The sequence below is a fragment of the Agelaius tricolor genome, unplaced genomic scaffold, assembly GCF_023055355.1.
Source record: "Agelaius tricolor isolate 1412-34295 unplaced genomic scaffold, bAgeTri1.0.p SCAF_14, whole genome shotgun sequence".
Lineage (NCBI taxonomy): Eukaryota > Metazoa > Chordata > Aves > Passeriformes > Icteridae > Agelaius > Agelaius tricolor.
Window position 1 is genome coordinate 7,566,411 of NW_027269274.1, and position 24,942 is coordinate 7,591,352.

General features: G+C 40.4%; 1 protein-coding gene across 1 annotated transcript in view; it reads right to left on the minus strand.

The window, feature by feature from the left end:
* Positions 1-24,942, minus strand: part of PTPRG (protein tyrosine phosphatase receptor type G) — a 394,955-nt gene that overhangs the window by 118,105 nt on the left and 251,908 nt on the right. Inside the window, exon 5 of the mRNA XM_071439469.1 lies at positions 18,000-18,095. Within this exon, the coding sequence (XP_071295570.1) occupies positions 18,000-18,095 (96 nt within the window). The remainder of the gene's footprint in view (positions 1-17,999; positions 18,096-24,942) is intronic.

Below are 24,942 nucleotides of genomic sequence, written 5' to 3' on the forward strand. Positions count from 1 at the left end.
CTGGTTTCAGGTTTAGGGATTTGAAGGCAAACTCTGTTGAGTTAAATTTGGGTTTTGGCCTTCAGGTGTTAATAATCCTGCTATGAATGAAAATATTCTGAAGTCATAGAGGTACATATGCTGGAGGAGGGAGTGTTCCTAAATGTCTCATTCACTATGTTGTTTCAAGAGAAGAGAAAAAAAAAGTTAATGAGTCTTCCAATGATTATTTTAAATAGAGTAATGGGTGTGCATTGATCCTTCTAGCTAATTCCACTTTGAATAATAAATCATTCTGACTGAAAGCTTGGTAGTGATATATGAACTTCATATTTCACAACAGCATTGGAGGATAGCTACTAGCAGGGTATATTAACTAGCAGTGCCAAAGAGGAGGCTGCACTTTTGCCTTTACTTTTTTGAAATCCACAATGGTTTTAAAAGCTATTGAACTGACTTTGGGGTCAGATGTTCTGGCTGTCCCTCATCTCTGGTTGAGTGCAATGAAGCTGTTTGCAACCACTGCTCCTCACAGCCTTTAACTCAGCCCCTGCATCACTTTGTACCTGCTGCCTCTGCACCCGAGCTGCACATTCTGGGCCTAGGATGGGACAAAGCAGGTTATAGATCAGCAACTTCCCCTTTCATTATGTCCAGCAGGGATGCTTGAAAACACAAGGAGCATAAATAGTCACTTTTACATCACAGGCTGGCTGAAATACCAGTGTCACAGAAAGAGCAAAGCACTGGCTACCACAGAAGAACACTGGAGAGAATCTGTGTGTTGGTGCAACGTCCTGACAAGAGACTGTATTAAAAAAAAAAAAGCAAGACCATGAAACTCAGAGGAAGAGTTAAGTCTGCTTAATAACTCAGCTCAGAGTGCTCTGTGCTTGTGCACACTGAGTTCCTTTGTTAGCAGAGAGGAACATTGATCGTGCATTGTAACCTGCTGGCAGTGGCTGATTGGAGGGCCAGGCTGAGGAAAACTCTGCAGCTCCCTCTCCACAGCATTTCCTCCATTCACTATCACAAGATTTGCAACCTGCAGCATGGCAAGAAACAACAATGTCTTTTCCTTTCTTTTTGTAAGGCACTCTTTCGCCCAAACTTTGACTTATTCCATTGCTAAATTAATTAATTTCCCCAAAGCATTCTTGCACAAATTCAGCTAATTTACTGCAAGTGAATAGCACATTCAATTAACAAATTACTGAATGATCTTAATACACATATATCTAAGGAAAAACAAAAGATATGTTCAGCCCAAAAGCACAATCTGATTAGAGCAATAGAATATCTCAGATACAAAGTCCTGTAAAAGACAAAAATGTAATTGCAACACAGAGGAGAGGCAGCTTCAGTGGCAGCTTCTCAAAGCTGGGAAAGCTTGATTGATAGACTTTGCCATCTGCAGCTGCGCAAAAAAGGGCCACAGTAGCTGCAAGTTTATTTAAAGCAATTTCAGTGCACTGAGCCTACTTGTTCTCCTTTGAGAAAATAATATGATTTCTTCATAGAGCATGTAGTCTATTTATTTAAGCAGCAGTGTGCAAGATCTCTCAATCCTACCAGCAGTTCAGCTGGAAAAATGACACACCAGGGGGTAACATTTTATCAGGATGGAGGCTATTTTATAAAAACTGCCATCAGGTATAAACTGTTCTCATCCTCTGAGTTAAAAAAATAAAAAAAGGGGCCAAAAAAAAAAAAGAGTTGGGTCTTTTAAAAGAGTTTTCTCAATTTGCTCAATTTACAGTTTTTAGGTAAAAATAACCATTTTGACCTAAGTAGGGAGGAAAATGAAATGGTGTAATGAAAAAATATAACAAGCACTACAGCCAGATCATCTTACAACACCCACTCCTTGATGTACAGCTTCACACATTTGGAGAGGCTAAACTCAAAACTGTGAAACCACAAATGGAAGTTAGCTCTCATTTTCTTCTGCTCCTAGCTTGAATTTGGTACAAAATTGTACAAGTGAGAAAAAAGTATCTCCAGCTCTTTTTTTTTTTTTTTTTTAATGAAAATAAAGCAGTGAAATCTGGTGGCTAAACAGGAAAATTTCCTGGGCAAAATGCAATGGCTGAAAAGGAACAGCTCAGATGGACATCTGGAACTCCAGCATTTTGCAGGGGGTTAACTTAATTGCTCCAGCTAAGCTTGCCTAGGATGCAGCAGAGATTTTCAGCCTTTTCCTCTTTTCTAGCAAACACAAAGGATTTTGGTGAGAGAGGTCACATCAATCTCTCCTTTAAAATAAGGAAAAGGAATCGTCTCAGCTTCCCAACATCTTTCATTCATTCTACAAGAAAGGTCCTGTCTTTTTCTCTCCCAGCACAGCCCTGGGCTCCCTCCAGCCAGGCAGTACAGATGACTCAAGCCAGCATCTCTGAGTCACAAACACAGAGGATGCAGAAATGTCAATTAAGTTACACAGTCACTTCCCTAATGACAACCACACCTCAGTTCACAATTAAATTAGAAACCCAGTGAAAACAAATTATTGTAGGGCAGATTTTTTTTTCTCCTTAATGTTATGCTTTGAAAAGTCAAATTCCAGCACAGTTTGTTTGCCGCTCCTTTTACCTCATTTCTAAGGAGGTTGGTGTAAATTGGCCTCCCAAAACTGCAGCAGGAATTTTTGCTACACCAAATTCCCCATTTCTAAAGCAGCAGCCATGGGCTGGGTGGGCTTTCAGGCTTCCAGGCATCTTTGTGGTACAAGAACCCAATGTTAAACCAGTGCTGTTCATCAATGCTTTAAAGGGACAATTACAATACAGTCTTGAATTTGTAATTTTCTTTCAAGCAAGTTCTTCCCTCTTTACTTATATTTTTTGTAAATTTTCAGTGTCATATAGTTCTTGCAGCTGTGTGCATCTTTGCAAAATGCTATGAACTTGCACAGTTTGGTGCTCACAGTACCTAAGGCAGAAAGCACTTACTAATCCTCAGTTTCCTCACTTCTGACTCCACTTTCATGTCTGAGTAGCTTCCCTCTTCCATCACACACCTGCCACATCCTCCTCACTGTCTCTTTCCACCCAGTGAGCTGTTCCTGTCTCCTCAAATGTTACAGCATCCTCCCCTCCACATACCCCCTTGAGCATCCTTCCACAACTCTCCCACCTTTTCCTCTCCACCTCCTGCCTCTCCAAGGAAGTTCCTCTGCTCTTCCACCCCCTGAGATGTCCTTTATGGAGGCAGGAGAAAGAAGTGGCTTTGGCTGCTGAGGATGGTGAGTGGGCTTGTCCAGGGCATCCTGGGTACCAGCAGACAGGGTGCCAAGGGTACCAGCTCCAGGGCTGCCAGGGGCTGCAGAGCCAGTGGGATTGAAGGGTGGGTGCACCAAGAGCCAGGCACAGAGCTGTCCCTGGGCAGTCACAGCACCAGAACTCCCAGGAGCAGGGCAGAGAATTGAGGCAGTCCATCTCAATCTTCTTCATGCCACTGAATTAAGAGTAGCAGGATGTGGCCTGCATTTATTTTTTCCTCAGCTGCTTCTAAACTGCTCGAGTTCCTGCAGCAACAGAAGAACAGCTCAACCCCACTGTTTCACCTGGTGTAACACCAGACAGAAACAGTGAGGAGTATATGTCAAGAAGTTTATTTTTCTCTTGGTTAGCATGACCCAACAACTCACTCGGTTCCTTAAAAAAACATTTCAACAAGTATCATGGCTCATGTTTAGAACAAATGGGCAAGTTTTGTGCAGAAAAACAGCACTTAGAACACAAGTGCATTAAAAGCCTGGCAAACATTCAGTTTGTGGCAGCAGTTTCTTCCTCTAGAAATACAAAGAAATACAAAAACTAACATGACATGTGTGCTTGTTTCAAGATGTTCTACATTTCAGCAGTGGCAAAGTGAATGCTATTCAATCACAGCGAGTAGGTGATAATCTTAAAGCCACAGAACTCCTCAGGACTCTCTAGCCTTCATGCCTCTGCTCCATGGGCTTCTTAGAGCTTTCCTGTGCTCCTGTGGAGCATGACCTATCTATGGAGGGCATTTTCAAGCTCTGTCTCTGGTCAGGAAGCCCTCCTCCTACACAGGGTATAACTTCAAAATTGCCAAAATCTAAAAATCTCAGGGAAAGTTATGAGAGAAGAAGTAAAATACAACTGAACAGGATTTAAAACAAAACTTAAAACAGGGTTAGAACAAAAGGTGCTCTTTGAACAAGTCTAGCCTGACCCAGAAGAGTGAAGATGCTTCCTGCAGGTGAACGTACATAGGAATGCTCTCAGGAAGATTCTTCCATCTCATCTCCTCCTCTCTGAATTTGCTCATCAGAAAACCTGGCTATTAATTTGAGGTGCTTCCTTATTATTTTTTCTTTCTTCTCACACCCAGCACAGTAACTAACTCCTGGGTGTCCACAGCTCATGAGCAGTGGTTATGATCTGATCCCCAGTGCTGGGGCAGGTCAGCTGGACCATCCAGGCTCCAGGCTCCTGTGCATTGCCACAGCCCCAGTTTTGGTGTCCACCTCTAGAAAAGTCTCTTATCTCTCCTCTTAAGACCTGCCAGGCTGCATGGTCTCTTGTTATCACCACCTGCAACTGGCACCACAACCTGCATCAGGTTTTTCCCTGCCAAAAGCCTGGTTGTTATGGAGGGAGCTGAAGAGCCAAGCTCTGTGAAGGCAATCCACAGAGGGCTGGCACTGAGGGACATCTTCACTGCCAGGCTGCCCAGCCAGCCATGCCCAACGTGCCTGAGACCCAACACAGTTGGAATTGCAGCCCAGCTGGAACAAGCTCCCCAGGAGCACTGCACTGCTGGCTGCTGTGAGGATGAGAGGCTTTCCAGAGCTGCAGCACAGCCCAACAGCTTCATGCTGGAGCATCCCATGTTCCCTGAGTCTGGTTTGCACCCCCAGCACACTGGTAGGATGCACCTGCACTTGCTGCTCTCTTTACACGCAGATTTTAAGGGGGGCAGCAAATAGATATGGCATGATAACAAAGACATTAAAAAATCTCATCTTTTTAGGGTTAAGACACTATATGTCTCAGTTGTATGTCTCAGATGCAATGCAAGCAGTAATAAAGGAAGGAAGAGGGCACTTTCTAAAAGGCAGACACAGGCTGGGCACTTAGGACACAAATACAGCATTTTAAAAAAATTGCTTCTGACACAAGAACAGCTGACAGAGATAATCTCCACAGCTCAGCATGAATTTAGACAGTCTTTCAACAACTCTATTAGACAGGTGTGGTAGCAGCCAGCTGTACTGCATGCACAGACCAAGTTTCTCTAAAACCTGAGTGTCCATATGGCCCTGCAGCACACTGAGGTGGTGCCACCCGCCCGGGCATCACCCTCCTCTGCCACCACCATCTGTCCACAGAGAGGATCAGTACCAGCCTGGGGGTAGTGCAGAGCTGGTCTAGGTAATGACTGAGTCCAGACTCCAAAATGATGGATGTTCCCATCCACAACACAGGGACGCCCCAACAGCTCTACCCAGACAGGTTTAAATGCCAGCTTTACTTCTGGCCTTTAATTCTCTGCTGAAGTTATGAGCAGAGGCAAGTCAAGCCATAAGGTGGGGTGGGCTGTGTGCTATTAGGAAGGTAAGCTTATTATCTGAAATGTAATAAATCTCTGTAGATATCTGGAATAGCAGAAGGCAACAGTTTGCTTTGCCATATCACCAGTAATGAGTTGGCAAGAGGAGAGCATTCCAAAACGTTAACCTAAAGCTTAATTTGACTGGTATGCACTTTGGGAGAGTACTTAATAAGACTGGTTCACCCGAGATGGGGAACTATCTGTCTGCTCATGCCTCCCATGAAATGCAGGAGGATATAAAAGAGAGTGATTTTAGCAGTTTAGAATATAAAATGATGAGGAAAAAAATCTTTGAAAAGTGATTGATGCAGTCTAATCATGTTTCACACAAGAGCATTTCAAATTATGTTAGATATTTTTATAGGATCTAGATATGATAAAGTAGGTTTGCCAGGTAGCAAGGTAGGCAGGAGGGAGGAAGGAGTAAGAAAATAATAAAATTTTCTTACTTTTTACACAGGCATATGGATAATGCCATACAAACCAGAGATAAAATGCACCAAAAAATTGCTAGCTTAGCTGTTAAGGTTATGGAGCTTTGCTTTCTAATCAACACTTACCCATAAAGCTGTTTTTAAATATTGATCTGATATCATGTTCCCAAGGGAAAATAAATATCAAAAGGGGTGATTTAATTCAATCTTCATGGTTCCTGCATAACCATGATCCTATTTCTTGCAAAACCCAGAAAGCAGTAACTTAAGTGAAGCTTACAGATCAGCTAATATATTTACAGCCTTAAAATAACGTGAGACACACTATAAAATACACTGAGATCCAAAGTTAATCTCTTTTAGCAATATTCTTGCAGCAAGTAAAGATGAATTTTACGGTGAAAAAAATCCATTTCATCAGAAGCAAGACTGAGCTTTCTAATAACCACGCTCCTTTCTAATGTGGTACATCATTTTACTTTACTCATAAAGAACACTTTGCCAAATCTCCAGTTAGGCTTCATTTGATCCAGTAGAGATGTTGCAAAACCAATACCCTCTTGCAGAAAGTCTCTTTAGACTTGATAATGACCACATTTCAATGCATTTCTGATGCACAGAAAGGGTACAGTTACAATCAGCAGCTAAATACTGTTCTGATGGTGTCAGCCAGACAGCTTTTCCTTGGCTCCTCAGAGTTGTGAAGCAGTTGCAAACACCATAAGCTCATAGGAAAAATCCTGCTCCACCAAAACTCACTGATCAGAGGCGCTGAACAGATTTAAGCAATTTATTTAACACATTTCACTTTTCTGCATAGAATAAGATGGTGATTAGCATTCTTGACTCTCACCTATCTCCAGCAGAGCATAAGAGCACATCCCAGCTTCTGTGCTGGTTTTGTTCTGGAAACTGATACCAGCACACCTCAACTTCAAACAAAGGGAGCTTTAAATTACTCAAACCAGTACCACTGAGCTCATTTGGAACTCATCACCTTAGTCAAATTAGTGTGCTTTTCAGTGAATCTCAGATATAGAAGATACCCCTAAAAGCTACTATAAAGTTATGCTGTAAAAGGGTTCCCAGCCTGACACCCTCAACTCCACCCTATAAACCTGAAGATTTCTGATTTAGATTCACAGGAGGTAAAACATCAGGTAACTAGGATTGCTCTGGGCAAGCTGCCATGCAGAATTATTTTGGGGGTGATCTGCCATCAGCATTATCAGCTTAACCATCAGTTATACATACAAATGTCTACAAATCTGTACAAAGACATCAAGAAGGGAACAGACTAGATTATGATTTACTTTCATTGCATTTTTTCTGACCTCTGGAATGAAAACCATGGGCTCAGAAGGCCCTCAATAATCATCTCTCCCACAGTCATCCTGCAGCACAGAAACTACAGACGACAAAACCCAGCAACAACTCAACCCTCTGGCAGTAACCTTTAACACTGGGTTTACAGTAATTTAGGACAGATGATAATTAAATTACTGAGGGATATTTTCCTGCATGCTTGCTCTGCATCCTGTGTAACATTTAGGAATTGCCAAGAAACCACACATTCATTGGTAACAGCCGGGGTGGTGCTTACATGGACACACCAACCTGCCACCAATCCATGTGACCCTGACAGCTCCCAACCATCCTCTTCTCTCCTTGCATGCTTTCAGGCTTTCCCATCACTTCTGATCTGGGAAAATACTGACATTTCAGCCAGACCTGCTCTGTGATTTGACTAAGGCTGAACAGTGTGGGCAGCACAAAGACACAGTCAGGATGACTGTGCAACCACCTCAGTGCCTGTACCAAAAATGACACGTTCCATTTATTTGTACAAAGAGAGCCCTAAGTGATTCTTACATCTCACAGCGACCTATTAACAACAAGAAACTTTCTGAATGGAGTATCCAGCTAAACACTTCAAACAAATACATCAATTATGCATAGTCTGTATACTTTTTCCACCTTAGGGATCAAACTGTAACGAGACTAAAGAATTATGTTTTATTTGTATTAAAAATGTATCAGCTGCTGTCCGAGAAGGTTTTCCAGAACATTTGGTATGCTACCCAGGAAATTCTGTCTGAAGCTTGTATTGTTTATTCTTGCCAATACAAGGAGAAACGTGGTGCTGTTATAGCTGAGAACTACAGTAATAATTCTTCAGGCAGAACAGCTTGTATTTAATAACTTTTTCATCTGAGCCAGAAGATCTAAAGGGAAAGGAAGCCCCAATTTTACCCATCTATTTTATATATTCAGACTTTACAACCAATCTCTCTTTTATGGCACAAAGTGAAACTAGACAATCATTTATGAATAGATCCTGTGCTCACCTTTGCTTAAAATGTGCCATAACACTAACTGGTAACCAGAGACACAGGAAGACTTTGCAGTTTCATGGAAGACACTGAGGGCAAAAACAGGTGTAACTTTTCTAAGGGTTACACAAATCCTGTTCAAAATCCTGCAGAATTGGGCAATTGTAGACTGCAGAACTGGAGTCTCCTGGCTGAAATTTTACATTTCTCCATCTACATCTCATGAATGCAAACCGAATGTAATACATTTGCTATCTGACAGACAAATGGATCAGAGAGCTAGATAAATACAGAGCCTGATAAAAAAATAAAAATTAAAAAAAAAATTAAATTAGGTGTGCAGACAGGCATAAAAAACTATCTTCCTAGAATCCAGGCTGGATGTCTAAAAACTGGAAGAAAAAAGGGGCTTCCCAGAGGCAACTGTTCTGTTTGGGAGAGAGGAGAGGAAAGAAGATGAATGTATATCTTTACATCTCCTGTGATTCTGTAACTAAGATCAATTTTAGCAAAACACTCCAAAAACTTAGATAGCAAAAAATAGATTCTTTATTTACAGCTTTTCTCTCTCTTTCTTAATGAAAAGGTCAAGTAAAAATGCACCAGATTTGGGACATGTAAGAAGGACAGGGATGAAGCTATTGTTGGTATCACAAAGTCACAAACAAGCCCCATTTGATGGCTTCTCAGTGCTCTGAGACACAAAGAGGGGCAGCTGTCCCTGCCCTACAGCAGTGATGGGGCCTGCAGCAAGGCTGGGGCTCCCTCCACACTGCCCCAGCTCCAGGTTTGCTTTGTGATGTTTGACAATGCGACCAAGTGATGCATCAACAATGCACAACAGAGACCAAAATGCACAAACTACTACTGTAGTTAGGGAACTAATTTGTTTTTTAGTCTAATGGTTATAATCAGTAAACTTCCTGAGTCTCAGTCTTCCTGAACCACAGAAGGGGTGAGATTATAGGCTGACAACTGTAATTTTTACATATTACACATGTAAGTGTCATTTTCAGGAATCTAGTAATGAAAACTCCACAAGACATTTTTAATAAATTTAAAAATTTATATGGCATGGCTACAAAATGGTTTGTTTTGTTTTTTTCTTTAAATAGGACATTTTTAAATTACAGAGAAGTAAATTACTGTGTTTAAGAAGCTGACATTAGACACTATAAATATTCCTAAACTGATTCGACTTCTGAACATCAAGGGTGAGAGAAAGGAAAGGGAAGAAAAGAATACACAAACACATGCTGATCAAGTTCTTAAGGCAAGTAATTAAAATAAAACCACTAAAATGTAAGGGAACAGTTATGAGAATTAATGCTAACAGGTTGGTATGTAATTTAATGAAGCAACTTAATAATGGCATCCTGCTTGGGATTAATCTCAATACATTAATCAATTAAGAATCATTCAGAAAGCAAAAAAATCCTGCAGGTCAAAAACATTTACAATGCTGTAAACTGAAAGACAGTGATGTCAACATTCAAATGAGCATTAAACCAGAAGGGCAGAGAGATCTATTCCCATGCAACACATACAACCAGGTCTCATTAATGGCTATGACTGATAGCTCAAGATATTGAGGACAGGCCCCATAAAATGTGCAGAGCGTTTTTCGTATTTGCAGCATTGCAGAACTTTGGAGTCCAAGTCCTCTCAACAACAAGGAAGTTTGCAGTTCCTTCCTAACATCAATAATTGTGATTTTTCCATTAAATAAATTGGACCAAAGGACTGTGATTTATCACAAAAAGCAGAAGTCACTTGGTAACCCATCCCCACTGTTTTCCCCCCTCTTTGCTGCTGCATCCAAGCCAGGGACAGCACAAATTGTGAGTTGTGGTCTTTGAATTTGCAGTTAAGAAAGCATTGACAGTGCATTTGGGGGAAAAAAGGATCTAATTCTAATTTTTACCTTCAATTAGATTTTTTAGATGCTTTGGAAATTCATTTCCGTAGGTATGTCTGAGATTAAAAACAAAATAAAAGCCAAAGACTCAATGTGCATTCTGGTATTTTGCTCTGAACTGTAAAAAGAACTGCATGGCACCGCTTTCAGTACTGCCCATATCCTTTAAAACTCGATCTAACAAAATGCTTTAATTGAAAGTATTGCATTTTGGAGGTCATCAGACTTTTTGCCTTAGTGGAAAATACCATGAACAAGTTCACAGAATGAGGAGAAGAAGGGAAAGGAAGACGACTGCTTGGGCTCTGAAGAAGATAAGTGCACATAAGGTAAATTACCCTTCTACACTGCACAGTCAGCCTGTGGATAGAAAGTTTCAACACAGCAGGTTGCAGCCATCATGATCTAGAGACTGCAAATGCCTCTTGGCAGAACACAGGCAAGCAGAAGTGGAACGATGTGTTTGCTTCCAAGAACGATCTGTTTCAGCCGCCCTGTCAGTCTGTGCCTCCAAAGCCAGCCCCCCTTTCGCTCACACATTTGTGCCTCATTCCTCCAAGCAGGCTTGCTCAGGATGTTCAGGCTGCTGTGTGAACACCTCTGCTCTTCACACTCAGGGATTCAGCCACATGAGCTCCTTCTCATGACAAGCCATGACAAGTGTGCAGCCATGTGAGCGAGAGCCCGAGCCCACGGCACCCTGCCCAGAGACAGAAACTCTGCTCCTGTTTGCAGGGGATGTGACACCAGGGAATGCCAGGCTCTGCACAGTGACCCAGCAGCAAAGATGTGTCTCAGTGCTGCTGTCAATGCACTCAGAGTTTGGAGGACTGAAGCATATCTGGTACAAAAGACCCCCAGAGGTGAAAGGGACACTGTTTGTTCAGTGCTCACTTACCAAGTGAGTTTCTTGAGTGCAGCAGCACTGAATGATGAACACTGCTGGGCTCACAGACCCTTTCCAGCTCCCTGTGCTCCCCAGATTGCTCACAGTAAGGTCTCAGGGCTCACCTGCATCTGCCCCTTCCTTACCTCTTATGTGCCCTCCTTTTTGAGCGAGGGATGCAGCTCTGCCCTTCTCACAACTGCATCGGCCTTCACAACTAAAAACCTTTTGGAGCTTCTCTACTAAACTCAAGACTTCATCAGGATTGTTTGCCTAGTGCTCTCAAGAGTCAGCCTTCTCATTTATGTACCAAAATAAAGGATGAAGAACATTACTACAAGAAACCTTCATTTAAAGATGAAATAAAAAAATCTGTTGTAAACAGTAGTTTTACTATTAAACGTCATTTGAAACATGACTCATCTGGGCAGAGCTCTGGATCAGAAGAAAGTCTCATTGTTCAGCACTGGAAATTTAAAAAGCACCAAAATTGGAGATATATAGATATATATATTTTACTCTCAGAGTTATTCCCCATCTGTTCTCCTTTTCCTTTCTTATTTTACATAAAATATTCAAAAAATATTCATATTTCCCTAAGAAACTTTCAACATAAGTTGAAATAAAAAAATCAGAATTTTGAGCTTAGTTTAAAAAAAATTGTTTTCTTTAATGGAAAGGGTAGAATAGATTTTTTTAGAAACAGTTTCCATGACTTTTTGTCTTCTACCCAAAGCCTCCTCCAATCAAAATGGTTTCAGAGGAACTTGATCAGCATGAGCACTTGTTATTAGGCACCCAAACTTGCATATTGTGGTTAAAAAACACGTCTGGAGGTTGGTCTGTGCCATTGACACACTGAACTCTACTCAAATCCAACAGACCTTACAAAATCTTGTATTTAAATTCTCCATGACGCAAAATCACTTTTGGCAATTTTATCTCAACTTATTTGGGGAAAATGAGGAGACTCTTTTTCTGTTCCAGAGATGCTTCCTATGTCACTATACCCCCTGGCATGTATAGTACAAGGTGTTTCTCAGAAAAATGTGCTCAGAAAAATGGTGCTGCAGTGGCCACATCCACCTGCTCTGTGTCTTTTTGTGTCAGGGTAGCTACTTTGTACCTCTATTCTACTTAAAAGCCATTTAAAGGCCCTAGTATTGCTTTTATCAGTAACAACTACTGTTTTCAAACAACTGCAACATTTCAAAATGATGCAAAACTGGACTTAATGAAGAAAAATACATTTCAAAATGTTTTGCTTGTCTTCACTTACATGGAGAGTTATTGGTATACAGCTACTGAATAAGGAGATGTACTTATCTTCATGGTATGAAGATAATAAAAACACACCTGTACTGATACTAAATAACACTGCTAATCAATATCAACAGTTTTTTTATTCATGAGCTACTATTAATAAAACCCCATGGGTTCTAATGTAACCATTAAAAGAATTAATACTGTAATTCAATTTTAAGTTCTTTACATCTATCTGAAGTCTATTAAAATAAATGAAAAGTCTCTCAATGACTCTAGATGATGCTCTGCATGTTAATGATGCCATGTGTTATTTTCACTCTTGCAAATCACCTTTAAGATATTGCCTAAACCCTGGAGTACTGATTATGCTTCATGTGGGTGGATATAATGTTCCAAGAGAAGTGCACACCTCTCTCTCCATTCTTATTGTCTAAATCAAATTAATTTTGCTCAGACTTTCAAAAAGCATTAGAATAAAAGAGAGGCAGAATCAGGGAATTTCCACGAATTGAGATGGGGACATGGGAGGGACCCTGTCTCCTACTGGATGTGATTTCCTACATAATCACCGTATTTAAATCATTTATTCACTGAATCTGTTTTGTCAAGGTGGCAAACACATGAAACAGTTAATGAAAGGGGAGAACAGGGAACAAAAGGCTTCCGAGGGAAGTTAAAAGCTGAATTATGTTGTTCGAGAAACATACATTTAAAAAGCATATTTTTGACAAATATTCAATAGCTTTGATGGTGTTCCTCCAATTTATTCTGGGTTCAGCTCATTTAGGCCCCTGTGAAAAATGAGTGATTGATCACATTGATGATGCAGACTAAGAACTACTACCAAAAAAATCTCACTAACAGCAAGGCCACAAACATGCATTTTACTGAAGAGCACATCCCTGGATACATGAGTAACTAGTAAATATAAAGGCATTTAGATGCAAATAATACACATATAGCTCTTAAAGTTAAAAGGGCTACAGAGTAGTTTTTCCGACAAACTTAGAAGACATGTCTGCATTGGAAGGCAACTCAGGCTAAAGACATATAAAACCTTGATTTTTATTCCATGTACTTTTAAAAATACTGCTAGTTGCACATTTGCTGCCAAGTACCTAATTACCTTTAAAAATCTAGCTCTGCACTGCTGAAGCTCTTGAGTGATCGAGGTATCAACATCACTCATCATTATGGAGCTAATTTTAATGATGAAAGCATTGCTAAAAGTTATTTTAAAATTCATTTTTACTTAATTTCTTTAGAGATGATTTGTTTGAGTACCTGAGACACAGTAACTAATCACTGACGGTTTTCTCTGCAAATATAAAATAGATTTATGTGCCCTCCCAGTAGGAACAAGAATTCCATCACCTCCTCCTGAATTTCCGAGCTATCGAATATTTGATGAGTGCTTAGGGAATCAGTATTGTGCCTTTTCAAAGCAGTAATCAAGGAATGAAGTATTCTCTGCCATAATGAATCTACTGCAGGACTAAAAGATGAATATTTCAAATGCAAAAGCAATATGTTTGTTTTGAACACTTTCAAGTTTGGCTTTAATAAAGCAAGTAGTGAAGTATGCAATGAATTATATTGTTAGATGGTTAAAACAGAGCTGTGCAATATGTCTGAATGCATTTAATCCAAGTAACTACTCATTTTAAATGTGACTTATAAATATGTATTACATGTATGATGAACGGATGACTCAGGAACCATGAGAGACCTGGGCCTTGCCTTCCACCCCTGGTTTGCTTCAAAGCTAGCTCAGCCTGACAATTAACCAAGGCCCAGAGCCAGAACATCATTAACTCCAAGCTGAATCTTACGTGGGCTGAAATGAAACACGAGCACCAACTATTCAAGTTAGGATCATTTAAATCAAGCCTGAGGTGCCTGGCTGGGCTGGGACCTGCTACAAGTGTTCCAGCAGCTGGTGGAACTCATTTAGGAGGCTCATTTAGGATTGCCACAAAACAGGGCCCCTCAGCTGGGTCCATCACTACCCTTCCTGCAAGCCCAGGAGCCTTTCCTGCCAGCCAAGAGGGTGCTGGCAGCAGGAGGTGATGGACTTGTCAATTTGAACATCTCCTACCAGTACCAGCTTCCCTCTGAGAAACACCAAATCACTGCAACACTGAAAGGAATGGCCATGATGTGTCCTCCTGAAAACCCTGTCAGAAGGCAAGGTCTCATTAGTCATGGCATTCTCTCCTTTGTCTCCAGGGGATTTTGATTTTTGCTAAAACTACAACTGAGTTCTCTTTAACAACAAAGAAAATCCAGCTAGAGATTTCAGGCCAGCTCATCTCATTTGCAAATGGACAATACCTGCTATAGGGTGCCCACAGTGCTATTTTGTGTGAGACCCTTCCTGTGCCTATCCACAATGAGATACAGAGATGAGCAGTTACAGCAGCTTGTATTTGCAAGAATTGTTTCTTAGTTTTGTAAATTTTTTTTGTCAGATCAACTAACCAGCAGCACACCAACAGAAATAGCATTTATCAACAGAGCTTAAAATGAAAGTAATGAGAAAAGCACAGCTTTAATTACAGCAAAATTCCAAGTGCTTCAATTATCCAAGTTCACAACCAATGTACTTTACCTGGAAATTGCCCCTGAAATAATGAATTCAATAAGGAGAATTCTTGTATACTCCAAGTTAAATTATTTAAAAAGGAAGAAAGAGGGTACTTAATTATTTAATGTTTCACCAATAATTATATAGTTCAGTATAATGTTCACTCACTGGAGAACCTGATTTTCAAAGGAACATTTATGAACATCAGTCAAACAAAAAACACCTGCCAGACTCAGCCAGTGTTATGCACATTCATTCCAACACAGCACGACCACATTAGCAAAAATCCAAGTCTTAATGGCAAATGTTTCCAATAATTTATGTTAAAATATTTACAGAGAAAAGCATGCATGATACAGTTTTCTAATGCATTTATAAAAAAACCGTATGACCTCTCTGCTAAGATTTTTAAAAGCTGTGTTTTAGGTAAATGAGTTCAAGATGGGACCAAAGCTCTGGAAAATAGAAGCTGTAGTACTTGAACAACATAAGCTGCCAATCAAAATGTGACCATGGACATCTTAGGGACATTTCATTCAAAAGTCACGAGGAATCAATTTTAAAAGACAGCTTTAAATTAGCTGCCTGAAATACTAGCCATGGCAAGTTTATCTGCATGGAGTCCTGGGGAGCAAGGCTCAGGGAACACCAAGTATTTCTCATGAAAAAGGTTTTCCCAAGTCATAGATCACCAAGCCCAGCACATGATATGCAGCTGAGGGGGCTAAAACAGCACCTTGGTCAAACACAGTAGGGATCTGCAAAAGGATCATCATCATCCATTAATGACCTGTGTACAACAATTCAAGCCCTATGGGACTAGTTCTGGAAAGTCCTCATGATGGCCAAAAGAGCAGCTGTCACACTGGTGTCCCTAAAGTTTATTTACAGGTGCCAGAACTCAGCACGTGCCCTTCTAGACTGGGGCCTCCAGGCTTTACAAACCTTCCTCAACTGTTCCCTGTCTTGGAGCAAAGCTGCCCAGAAGGAAAACCTGATACACTCATGAGTTTAACAACACAGCACTGATTTCTCATTTCAACCCAAAAGGAAAGGAAAATATGCCAAAACCCCCAAATCATTTCCCTGCAGCCACAAAACAGGTCACCCCTGGATCACTTTGCCAAAGAATTACCTTGACCCCACTCTCTGGAAAAGATCAGAGGTGTTCATCAGTAATGGCCTCGGATTTCACAGCTCCCAGAGCAGAGGAGCCCAGCTGCACCATCACCCAGATTTTACAGCCTCAGGTCCTGCAGCCAGCAGGGCTGGAAATGATGAGTAGTGTAGATTTCTGCTTCCCTGAGGGGACTACAACACTCAGCTGGGGTCTTGGAAAGCCTGAGGTCTCTGACAATCAAAGATGGGGTTTTTAACAGCATAACACACTATTTTAAGTTATTTTAATGGCTCCCTTGGAATTGTGCAAAGAGAGACTTACAGCAAGTGCAGCACTAGGCTTTGCAGGTGGGGAATACCAAACACAGTCCCACCACAATTTTAAGATCCTGTTAAAAAAATAAAGGATTTAGGGAATACAGTGATGTGAGATGGAGCAGTGTGATGTGGCTGATGTGAAGCCCATCAGGGTAATTTAGGAGTTAAATTCCAGAGAGATGATGCCACAACACGTGGTGCACACCATGGCACAAACCCACGCTCCTTCTGACATGGCACACACACCAAACCCACGATGCTTCACTGTGGTATGAACCAGCCTTTGGCTGCTCTGCTTCTCAACTTCTGTCTTGTATGGCCAAATTCAACTTGCCCAAAGTTTCCTGTAGTACATTGAGATTAAGAAGTCTGGGGAATCATCATCATCATGCCATGCCAATGTAAATTATCACAGCTCCACCAATTTTGCCCTAATATGAAATGCCACAGAACTGCTCAGAATCAAACAGTGATGAATTTAACATGCCTCCTTCCACTATCCTGATGTCAGCAGAGTTACAGCAATTTATGCAATACAAGGATCTGTCCTTTCCTCCTTATCAAAGCATTTGATCAAAATCAGTGTCATGCAAAAAGACAACCTTACTTAATTTGAGCAGCAGAGTCAGGCTTGTCACTCTAACATCATAAGAAAAAGGGAGGTATTTACATATGAGTACTTGCATATTCCTTTTTATCTGGCTTCACAAAGATAACAGCAAGATCACTTTCTTCCTCAGTAAAAACTAGTGTGAAACCTCACAAAGGATCAGCATTTTCCTTGCTCTTCCCTCCCATCTTTCCTCTCTTCTGAAAAGCAAGACCCCAAGACATTTCAAATCTTCATTAGCTACTTCTGTGCCTGTGACAGCCTGGTGGTGTGCAGTGGCTCCAGCTCCCTGGCTTCAAGTCAGCCTCAAGGTAGGACCCTGTTTCTGATGTGAGGTGACAAGGGGCTCACACTGGTGAATGCCACTGCCACAGGTGGCACTCCCATCACCAGCAGTGCTCCCTGCCCCACGCAGAGCATGCAGAACCACAAATGAGCTCACCCAGCAGCCCCAGATCTGCATCTCTCAGGATGCATTTCAAACAAGTGGATGTATAAATTCACTCATTTGGAAATCTGGTCTGTTCAAGAACTTGCTACTATGACAATTTAGAAGAAGCTGCTACAGATAAGATTGATGAAACGTATTGATTAATTTTCTCTCAAGCTACATTTGAATTTTAAGTTTTCCCTAAACAAAACCAGTTGGTGTTGGTTTGTTAGTATTCCAGGGACTGCAGCAATGTGCTTCAGCAGCAAAGGAAGTTCCATGATAAATGTGTTCTCCAGTCTGCATCTGTAGAGTAGCTATAAAGTCAGAACAATCCAGGCAAAATTTTTCATTATGTTTTTAAATATACTTATTTACATTTTAAATCACACATAGACAATATGAAATATCTTTCACTTAGACAGGTGGGAACAAGAAAACAGATGCATCCATTAAGCTTGAAATAATTCAATGAATTAGATAGTACTCAGTGAACACTTTGGTTTATGGATATAGTCTTTGTTTTAACTTACTTGAAAAAACACGGCCATGGCTCCTACCACCCTGTTTTCTAGAACTGCTGTTCCAAAACTGTCAAAGTCATCAGGATTGTAGAAGTAAATCTGCATCTGCAAAAATTAAAACCAACAACAGAATCACATTAGTGTTACAGATTCATACAGCTTTCACATGATGTAATGCATTCACATTGTATGTAAACCCAGTGTTATGAACCTGAGATAAAGGAATTCTGCTGAACAATTGTTTAACCAGCATCTTGATTAATAGCATGACTGCCCTGCTGGGACAGTAAGCAGGGAACAGAGTTGGTGCAATGCATTTTAATACCAAATCCAAAGGTAAACAGTATGGCCAGCCTGTTCAGATGTTAAACTTTGTGCTTTGTGCCAGCATCTCTTCATTTCTTTGCACATTGAAGGCTCATCTCCTGCTCTGCTAAATGTGCTAAACATATTTATCTCAAAATCCATAGAGAATTTTGAAAAGGATTTCGATGTTTAGAGTTATTCCTTTACTCCTAAAGTAATTTGTAAGATAAAAGTCTGTCTCCATAGCAATGCATTTTTATGAGCCTCTGTTATTCAGGTCTATCAGTTAAGGTCACACTTCTCCCTGTCTTCAGTTAAATTTCATGACTTTTATTTCCAAAGCGTTAGTACTCTGCAAAAAGCATGAGAAAAAACCAGATATATTGATGTAATTTTTTAATGAATAATAAATATGAATAATTACACAAACCCCAAGTAAGAGCAGGTGAGAACAACGATTACCCCAAACTAGCAAGTGCTAGAGTTACACAAATAGAAGAGGATGAAGAACAGCTACCTCTATGCCTTCTGCTGATAAATAATCCCACTCCACTACACACATGCCATGGGCAAGGGCCTGTGGGTGCTCGTGCTCTCAATTTCCAGTGAGGTTCTTGTTCCACTCCCCACAGTAGCTGAGCTCCCACTTCAGCCAGTTCTCTGAACACACTGCTGCTTCTCCAGTAGTTGCTCAACCCCTCCATTCCAAAAGAAGCTCCTAGTGTTAGTCCATCTCTATCAGCCATGATTTGCTTGTTTGGGTTTTTCCAAAATAGTGCTGCACGACACATCCTACTATACTCACAAATGCACTATTTCCCCATATTTTATATATGCCAAGAGAGATTATACCCTTTTATCTTGCACAGGTACATTCCTACTCACATTTACTGATCCCCAGGCTTCTGACTGTATATACTGTCTGTAGTGGATGGGTGCTTTGCCAGTATTATAGAGTTAAAAAAACATCACCACACAGGGAAAAGGCCAACATGAAGGTCAGAGCATTCAGAGGTAGAGGTACTTTTTTCAGCAGAAGGAAAACCACACTCTAAATAGCCCACAAAGAAATGAAAAAAAATTGGCACTCACACTAGATTCATAAAATTTGAAAGCAATTTTCTTCCCCTTCTATGGCCTTCCTATTCCCAGCATACTCATAGCACACACACAGATGCTGACAGTATCTCACAAAGGTGGCAGTGCCTCCAGATTCTGACAACTTGTGCATTGAACAAATGCAGAGCAAGGTAGAGCCATTCATTGATGTAGAAATTAGAAACAGTTTGTTTCAGGAAAAATTGCTTAAACTTCAGTTTAGCCAGCACAGACCAAACCTGGCAAAACACTCACAAACTACATTTTGCTCCTCTTTAAAATAAAGTCTAAAATTATCTATACCTTACATAAAACATTTCACAATATATTCCTCACAGGAGTTTATGAAGAAAAGCATCACTGAGTGAGTTCAGCATATGCCAAAATCATTTTGGATCAATTTTGCTCACGGCATTTTAAGGAAATTAATTTTTACAATGCACTCTTGCATACCAGTGCAAAGGGCTTTGGTAAAAGAGTTTTTCATTCAGATCCCTCGTCTAAGCAGTTTAATCTCACAGCCTAATCAAGAACCACACTCTGCCTTGATTACCATACACATTGGAGCATTTTACCACTGCTCCCTGGTGTTTTTCCAGAGAGCGTGGCTGCTCTCTCTGCATCCATCACGTCAAGGGGAACTGTCCTGTATGAAAAATTATTGTCATCTGTCATGCAGTAACTTCCTTATGTGCTCATACAGCTAGAAGGAACATTTTAGGAATACAATGTCTGAGGAGTTGCTATTATATAATTTACACACACATACCCTGCAACAACAATGGTAAAAAGACAGTAAAGTTACACCCTCAAAGCCTCATGGTTCAGGCTGCTCATAAAACCACACCTGGACACCACTGAGCATTAGCATTATGGCAATTTTCTAATTATGTGATCACATATTGTTCTCTTCCATAATACAGCCTCATCAGTTTTCCCCAATTTACAATAAAATGCAAATGTATCCAATGTATTTTTGTTCTTTTATTCATAATATACATAATATTGAATGCATTTATCAGTAGATAGTTAATTTAATATTTTCTATGGGTGGGATAAGGTTCTTTATGTACAAAGTGGGAATAAGACAGTTAACTGTAAAATTAATTTCACCGCATACTTAAGTGGCCTAAACATGCTAGAAAATTTTCATTATTACTCTTTATTATATAATTAGTGTATACAATATATGGGGCACTTTGCATATAAATGACTTCTACTGTCTCTGCCTGGGATGTAAAAAGCAGCAGCACAGAATGCAACAAAGAGGCTTTTAAGCTAAAGAAAATTTGGATCGTATTATAATATGCTATTTGTGAAATGCAGAATGGAGAATCACCCAAGCTTACACAACCAACCTGATTTATGGCACTGACTGATTTCAGCCCCATACAACAGCATTTTTGCACATTTTTGCATGTGTTTCCACAACAAAATTACAAAATTTAAAGGCTGAGAATCCTACAGTAAAGCCTGAAATGCCCTTTGTAGTGTGACAGTACCTGTGTGCAGTCAGAACTCTGCTCCACACATCCCTGCTGACTGTGCTCCACAGAGCCTTCCCCGTGGCACAGGGCCAGGAGGGCATCAGAGTCCTGTTCTCTATGGCACAACAGATGAGATTTAACAAGGCTTTCACATCCAGCCCCATTACCACTAACAAGGCTGGGAAAGGCTTACATGGCCTTCCTTAATCTCTGATGTTCAATTGCATTTACCTTGTAAAGAGGTATCATAAAAACCATGTGCGTCCAAGCAACTTGAAATTTTCAGTATTTTGATAAAGCCAAGCTGAGACAAACCATCCCTAGTGAAACAAAGGTACTTTTCCTGCAGGAAGACACTCTCCATCCTAAAAAGCTAACACGAATACTACTGCAGCTTTACCAAGGCAAGGAGAAGGCAAGAGCTTGCTTTTAATGGGAAAACCTCATGCTTTGACACTCTTCAAGCTATAAAAGAATTGTTTTCAAACTTGAGAGAGATTTGCTGTACAGCACAGATTTAAGCCTGAAAAAATATCACTGAGGGCAAAATCTTCAGACTGTTACAAGTGCCTTAAAACAGAGGATTAGGGAGAAAGCCCTCACTCTGCCATAACCCAGGAGATAATCACCGGTCACCCTGAGAAAACATGTCATGTTTTCAGTCTCTGCTGTCCAGGAAGATCCACTGGCCAACCATTACAGTTCCCAGCTCTGTCTATTCCCAGCCTACAACACTCAGACAAGTGAATACACCCTGGACATCCAACATGTGGGTGACTCTCCAGCCTGGAGAGCCTTTGCCTCCAAGCTCCTACCCCTCCACCATGCCCTAGGGGCAGGAAATTGCCTCCTCCTCAGGACATCCCTGCAGGAACACCTTCCTTCAACCGTGTTCTTTCAGCCTCTACAGAAATCTGGTGTTACCCAGACCTGGGAAAACGTCTGCGCTTAGATTTTGATGGCATCAGCCAGCCAAACTGGGCTGCCACCACACCGATGTTGTAAGGACAGGCTGTCCAAAATGTGTGTATTACTGAGAAATACTGCCCACCAGAGACCAGTTCTGATTTTATTAAGTGCAATTGCCTCTGAATGACTAAACCCTCATTATGAAAAGTCACTGGCTTGCAAGAGCTGAGCCTGCTTCCAGTGAATGGCCTCCCCTCGCCACCCATCCACAAATAAAAGGCTCTGTTTCTCTGCTTGGCATGACAGGCATCCAGACAGAAATCACCATTCCCGTGCATGACATCTCTTTGCTGTCATTACCCCACTACAAAGACAGAAAGTTTACATCCAATACAGACTGTCATGGCCAAACTCATTCAGCACTTATGAGAGAAAAGCCACAATGAGCATTTGATAGATCCCAGAAGATGTGAGTGAGTTCAAAGCAATTCTAAGAGACTGGGAACCAAGCAAGTACATTTTCCATAGACAGATGCCAAGTATTTTAAAAATAAATAATTGAGACTTTTAAATTGGGCTGCTATCACCCTGTGCAACCTCCTACAGCAGATTTCTCTTTAGATTAAAAAATGAACAAAGGCTCATTGTGCTGTCACAGATGTGGAGTACAGAATATTCAATAGAATCAGGAATTCTGGTGCAAGGGAAAGGATCACCAGAATTATCTTTCTGCTCATTTCCTTCTAGCAATCCAAGGACTACAGTGCAATTTAAAGCATGGTAAAAAAGCATTAAAAAATAAAAGGTTTTATAGACCAGCCAATTTTTTTATGAATTAGGCAGCAGAACAGAAAGGGAGCAGTGATGTGGATTATTATGTACTGCTTTGGAGACTGAGAGTATTTTCAGGAGAGCACAACATCCAGGCAACACAGGTAGACTGCAACTCTTTGCAGAGCAGTGAAACAAAAATTTTGAAATGTTTGCTTCAAATGATGGAGTTAAACAGTGAATATAGTAATTCTTAATTAGTGTCTTTGCTACTTACATTGTAAGAATAAATTATTCTCAGACACTTTTACAACTGGATTTAAAACCTTTTGCACAAAAATTAATTCTCTGCTAAGATTATGAATCATACATGATTTTTCTTAATTGAAAGCTTGCATGTAACTTACTTTTACTTTAAATATGTGCATAGATTTCCAGTGAACTGGATGATGTGATCCATTTGGCTAGAATAAAAATTTTCTACAGACATAATGTAATCTTCACTGCAGCACTAAAAATTCAAAATAACTGTCCTGCAGTCTGTGTGTTTACTGGAGTGTGAGATGTACACTGGGGCAATAAAATCTAATGTTTGATTTCTCATTATATTCTCTTTAAAAAAATCCATGAAACTTATCATTTATAACATATTCAAAATCTGCTTAGGAAAGGCAGGGGAAGAGTGAATCGTGATGTTTTCCAGTTCTCCTACCAGAGCTTGAAGTAATAACACAGAGTATATTGCATTCTTTTGAAAAGATAAAGTTGAACAGGAGCAGATAATGGCATGTTTTTCCTGCCTAGTCTATTATTCATCAGTGAATTTTTAACTATAGTTAGGCAGGTAGAGAGATGTATTTTGAATGTCATAACTTGGTATTCTACAGTGCCTAAAAGTGTGCTGGGTAAAATTGCAAAACAAAGAGTCAGACAGGGACTTTGTCCCAATGTAATTGCAACTTGATAATGAATACAATGCTAGGCTGAAAAAAATGAAAGGAGCTGAAACACAGGAAGAGCAAGATCATGCAAGTGAAGTACCAGAATTTAACTCAATTTAGACGTTCATATCCCTCAGAAGCATGGTAAATTTCCCTTTCATCTTTAACAGTAAGCATGAATTCTTGCTTTGTTGTCTCCAAACAATGCAGTAGGTGTACCTATGCTATAAATTGAGACAAAGCGATTTCAAGAGTCTTTTTAAACCTGAAGGGTGGTAATTGTTGCACCTTCTGCCCATAAGTCTGCACAGCATTTAAACTTGTGAGTGGTCCAGTGACAGTTCAGTCGAGCAGGGAGAAAACCCAGTGCTCCTGGGATCACCCTGGGCTCCCATGCATTGTTGGATCTCAGCTACATCACTCAGTGTCTTAAGTCCTGAATGTTAAGAGAGAAGAACCTTGCCAAGACAGAAAAATTCCCTGATTTCTGCTGCCAGAAATAAACACCCCTCAGGCCTGCTCCCATCCCTAACACGAAAATCCATCTTGTGGGCACACAGTGAGTCATTACACAAGGAAGGCCCATTTGATGCTAAGAAGCTGCATGTTGCATTCATTTGTATTACCCTAATATGAAAATAACGGTGTCAGTGTTTATGCTTTCCATAACGCGAAACTTTTTTGCAATTGCTTTGTACTCCGAGTAACAGCCATATGATTCACCATGAAATGAAGTCTGGAAAATCGTTTTGGATAAATGGAACTATAAATTCAATAGAATTTCCATGACAACATAGATTGCAACACTCCACCACAAGTGAAATGCTATAAATCATTCAAAACCAACAAAAAAAATCAGCAGTAAGTCTTCTCTTTCACAATGCACAAGACCCTTGAATTATAAAGCTGTGGTTATTACCTCCCAGTGCAATGTCTCTTGTTTCTGATCCTCCTTCCTCTGTGTTACAAGTGTTGTTTCATATTTGACCTCCTTCCAAACACAGGAGATTATAACATTAACACTTTAATACTGAGACATAAGCAAGAACTGAAGCATAATGAGCAGGAGGCTTTTTTGAACCTTTCTTTCTTTCTCATCTCCTAAAAATGCTCAAAATGTCTTCATCCTGTGGTAATTATACCTGTGTATCCAGATATATCACAGCATCTTGTTAGACACACAAATTTAGGAGGCTCTTTTTCTGGAAATGTGGGTGGTAACTGGTGCAATAGGGTGCTCAGTCAGCTTGTGAAAGGGATGTGAACCACATGTCCAAGGGATGGAAGAGATCCAAGGAGAGGAGGTAAAAATAAAAAAAGGCTAAAAGATTCCCCCACACACTATTGCTCATTTCTACCCTTCCATCAGAGGATTCCTGACAAATGGTATTTCACTTCAAGTCCAAGGAACTGGAGTGATGTGATTCCAGGAGAACCTTC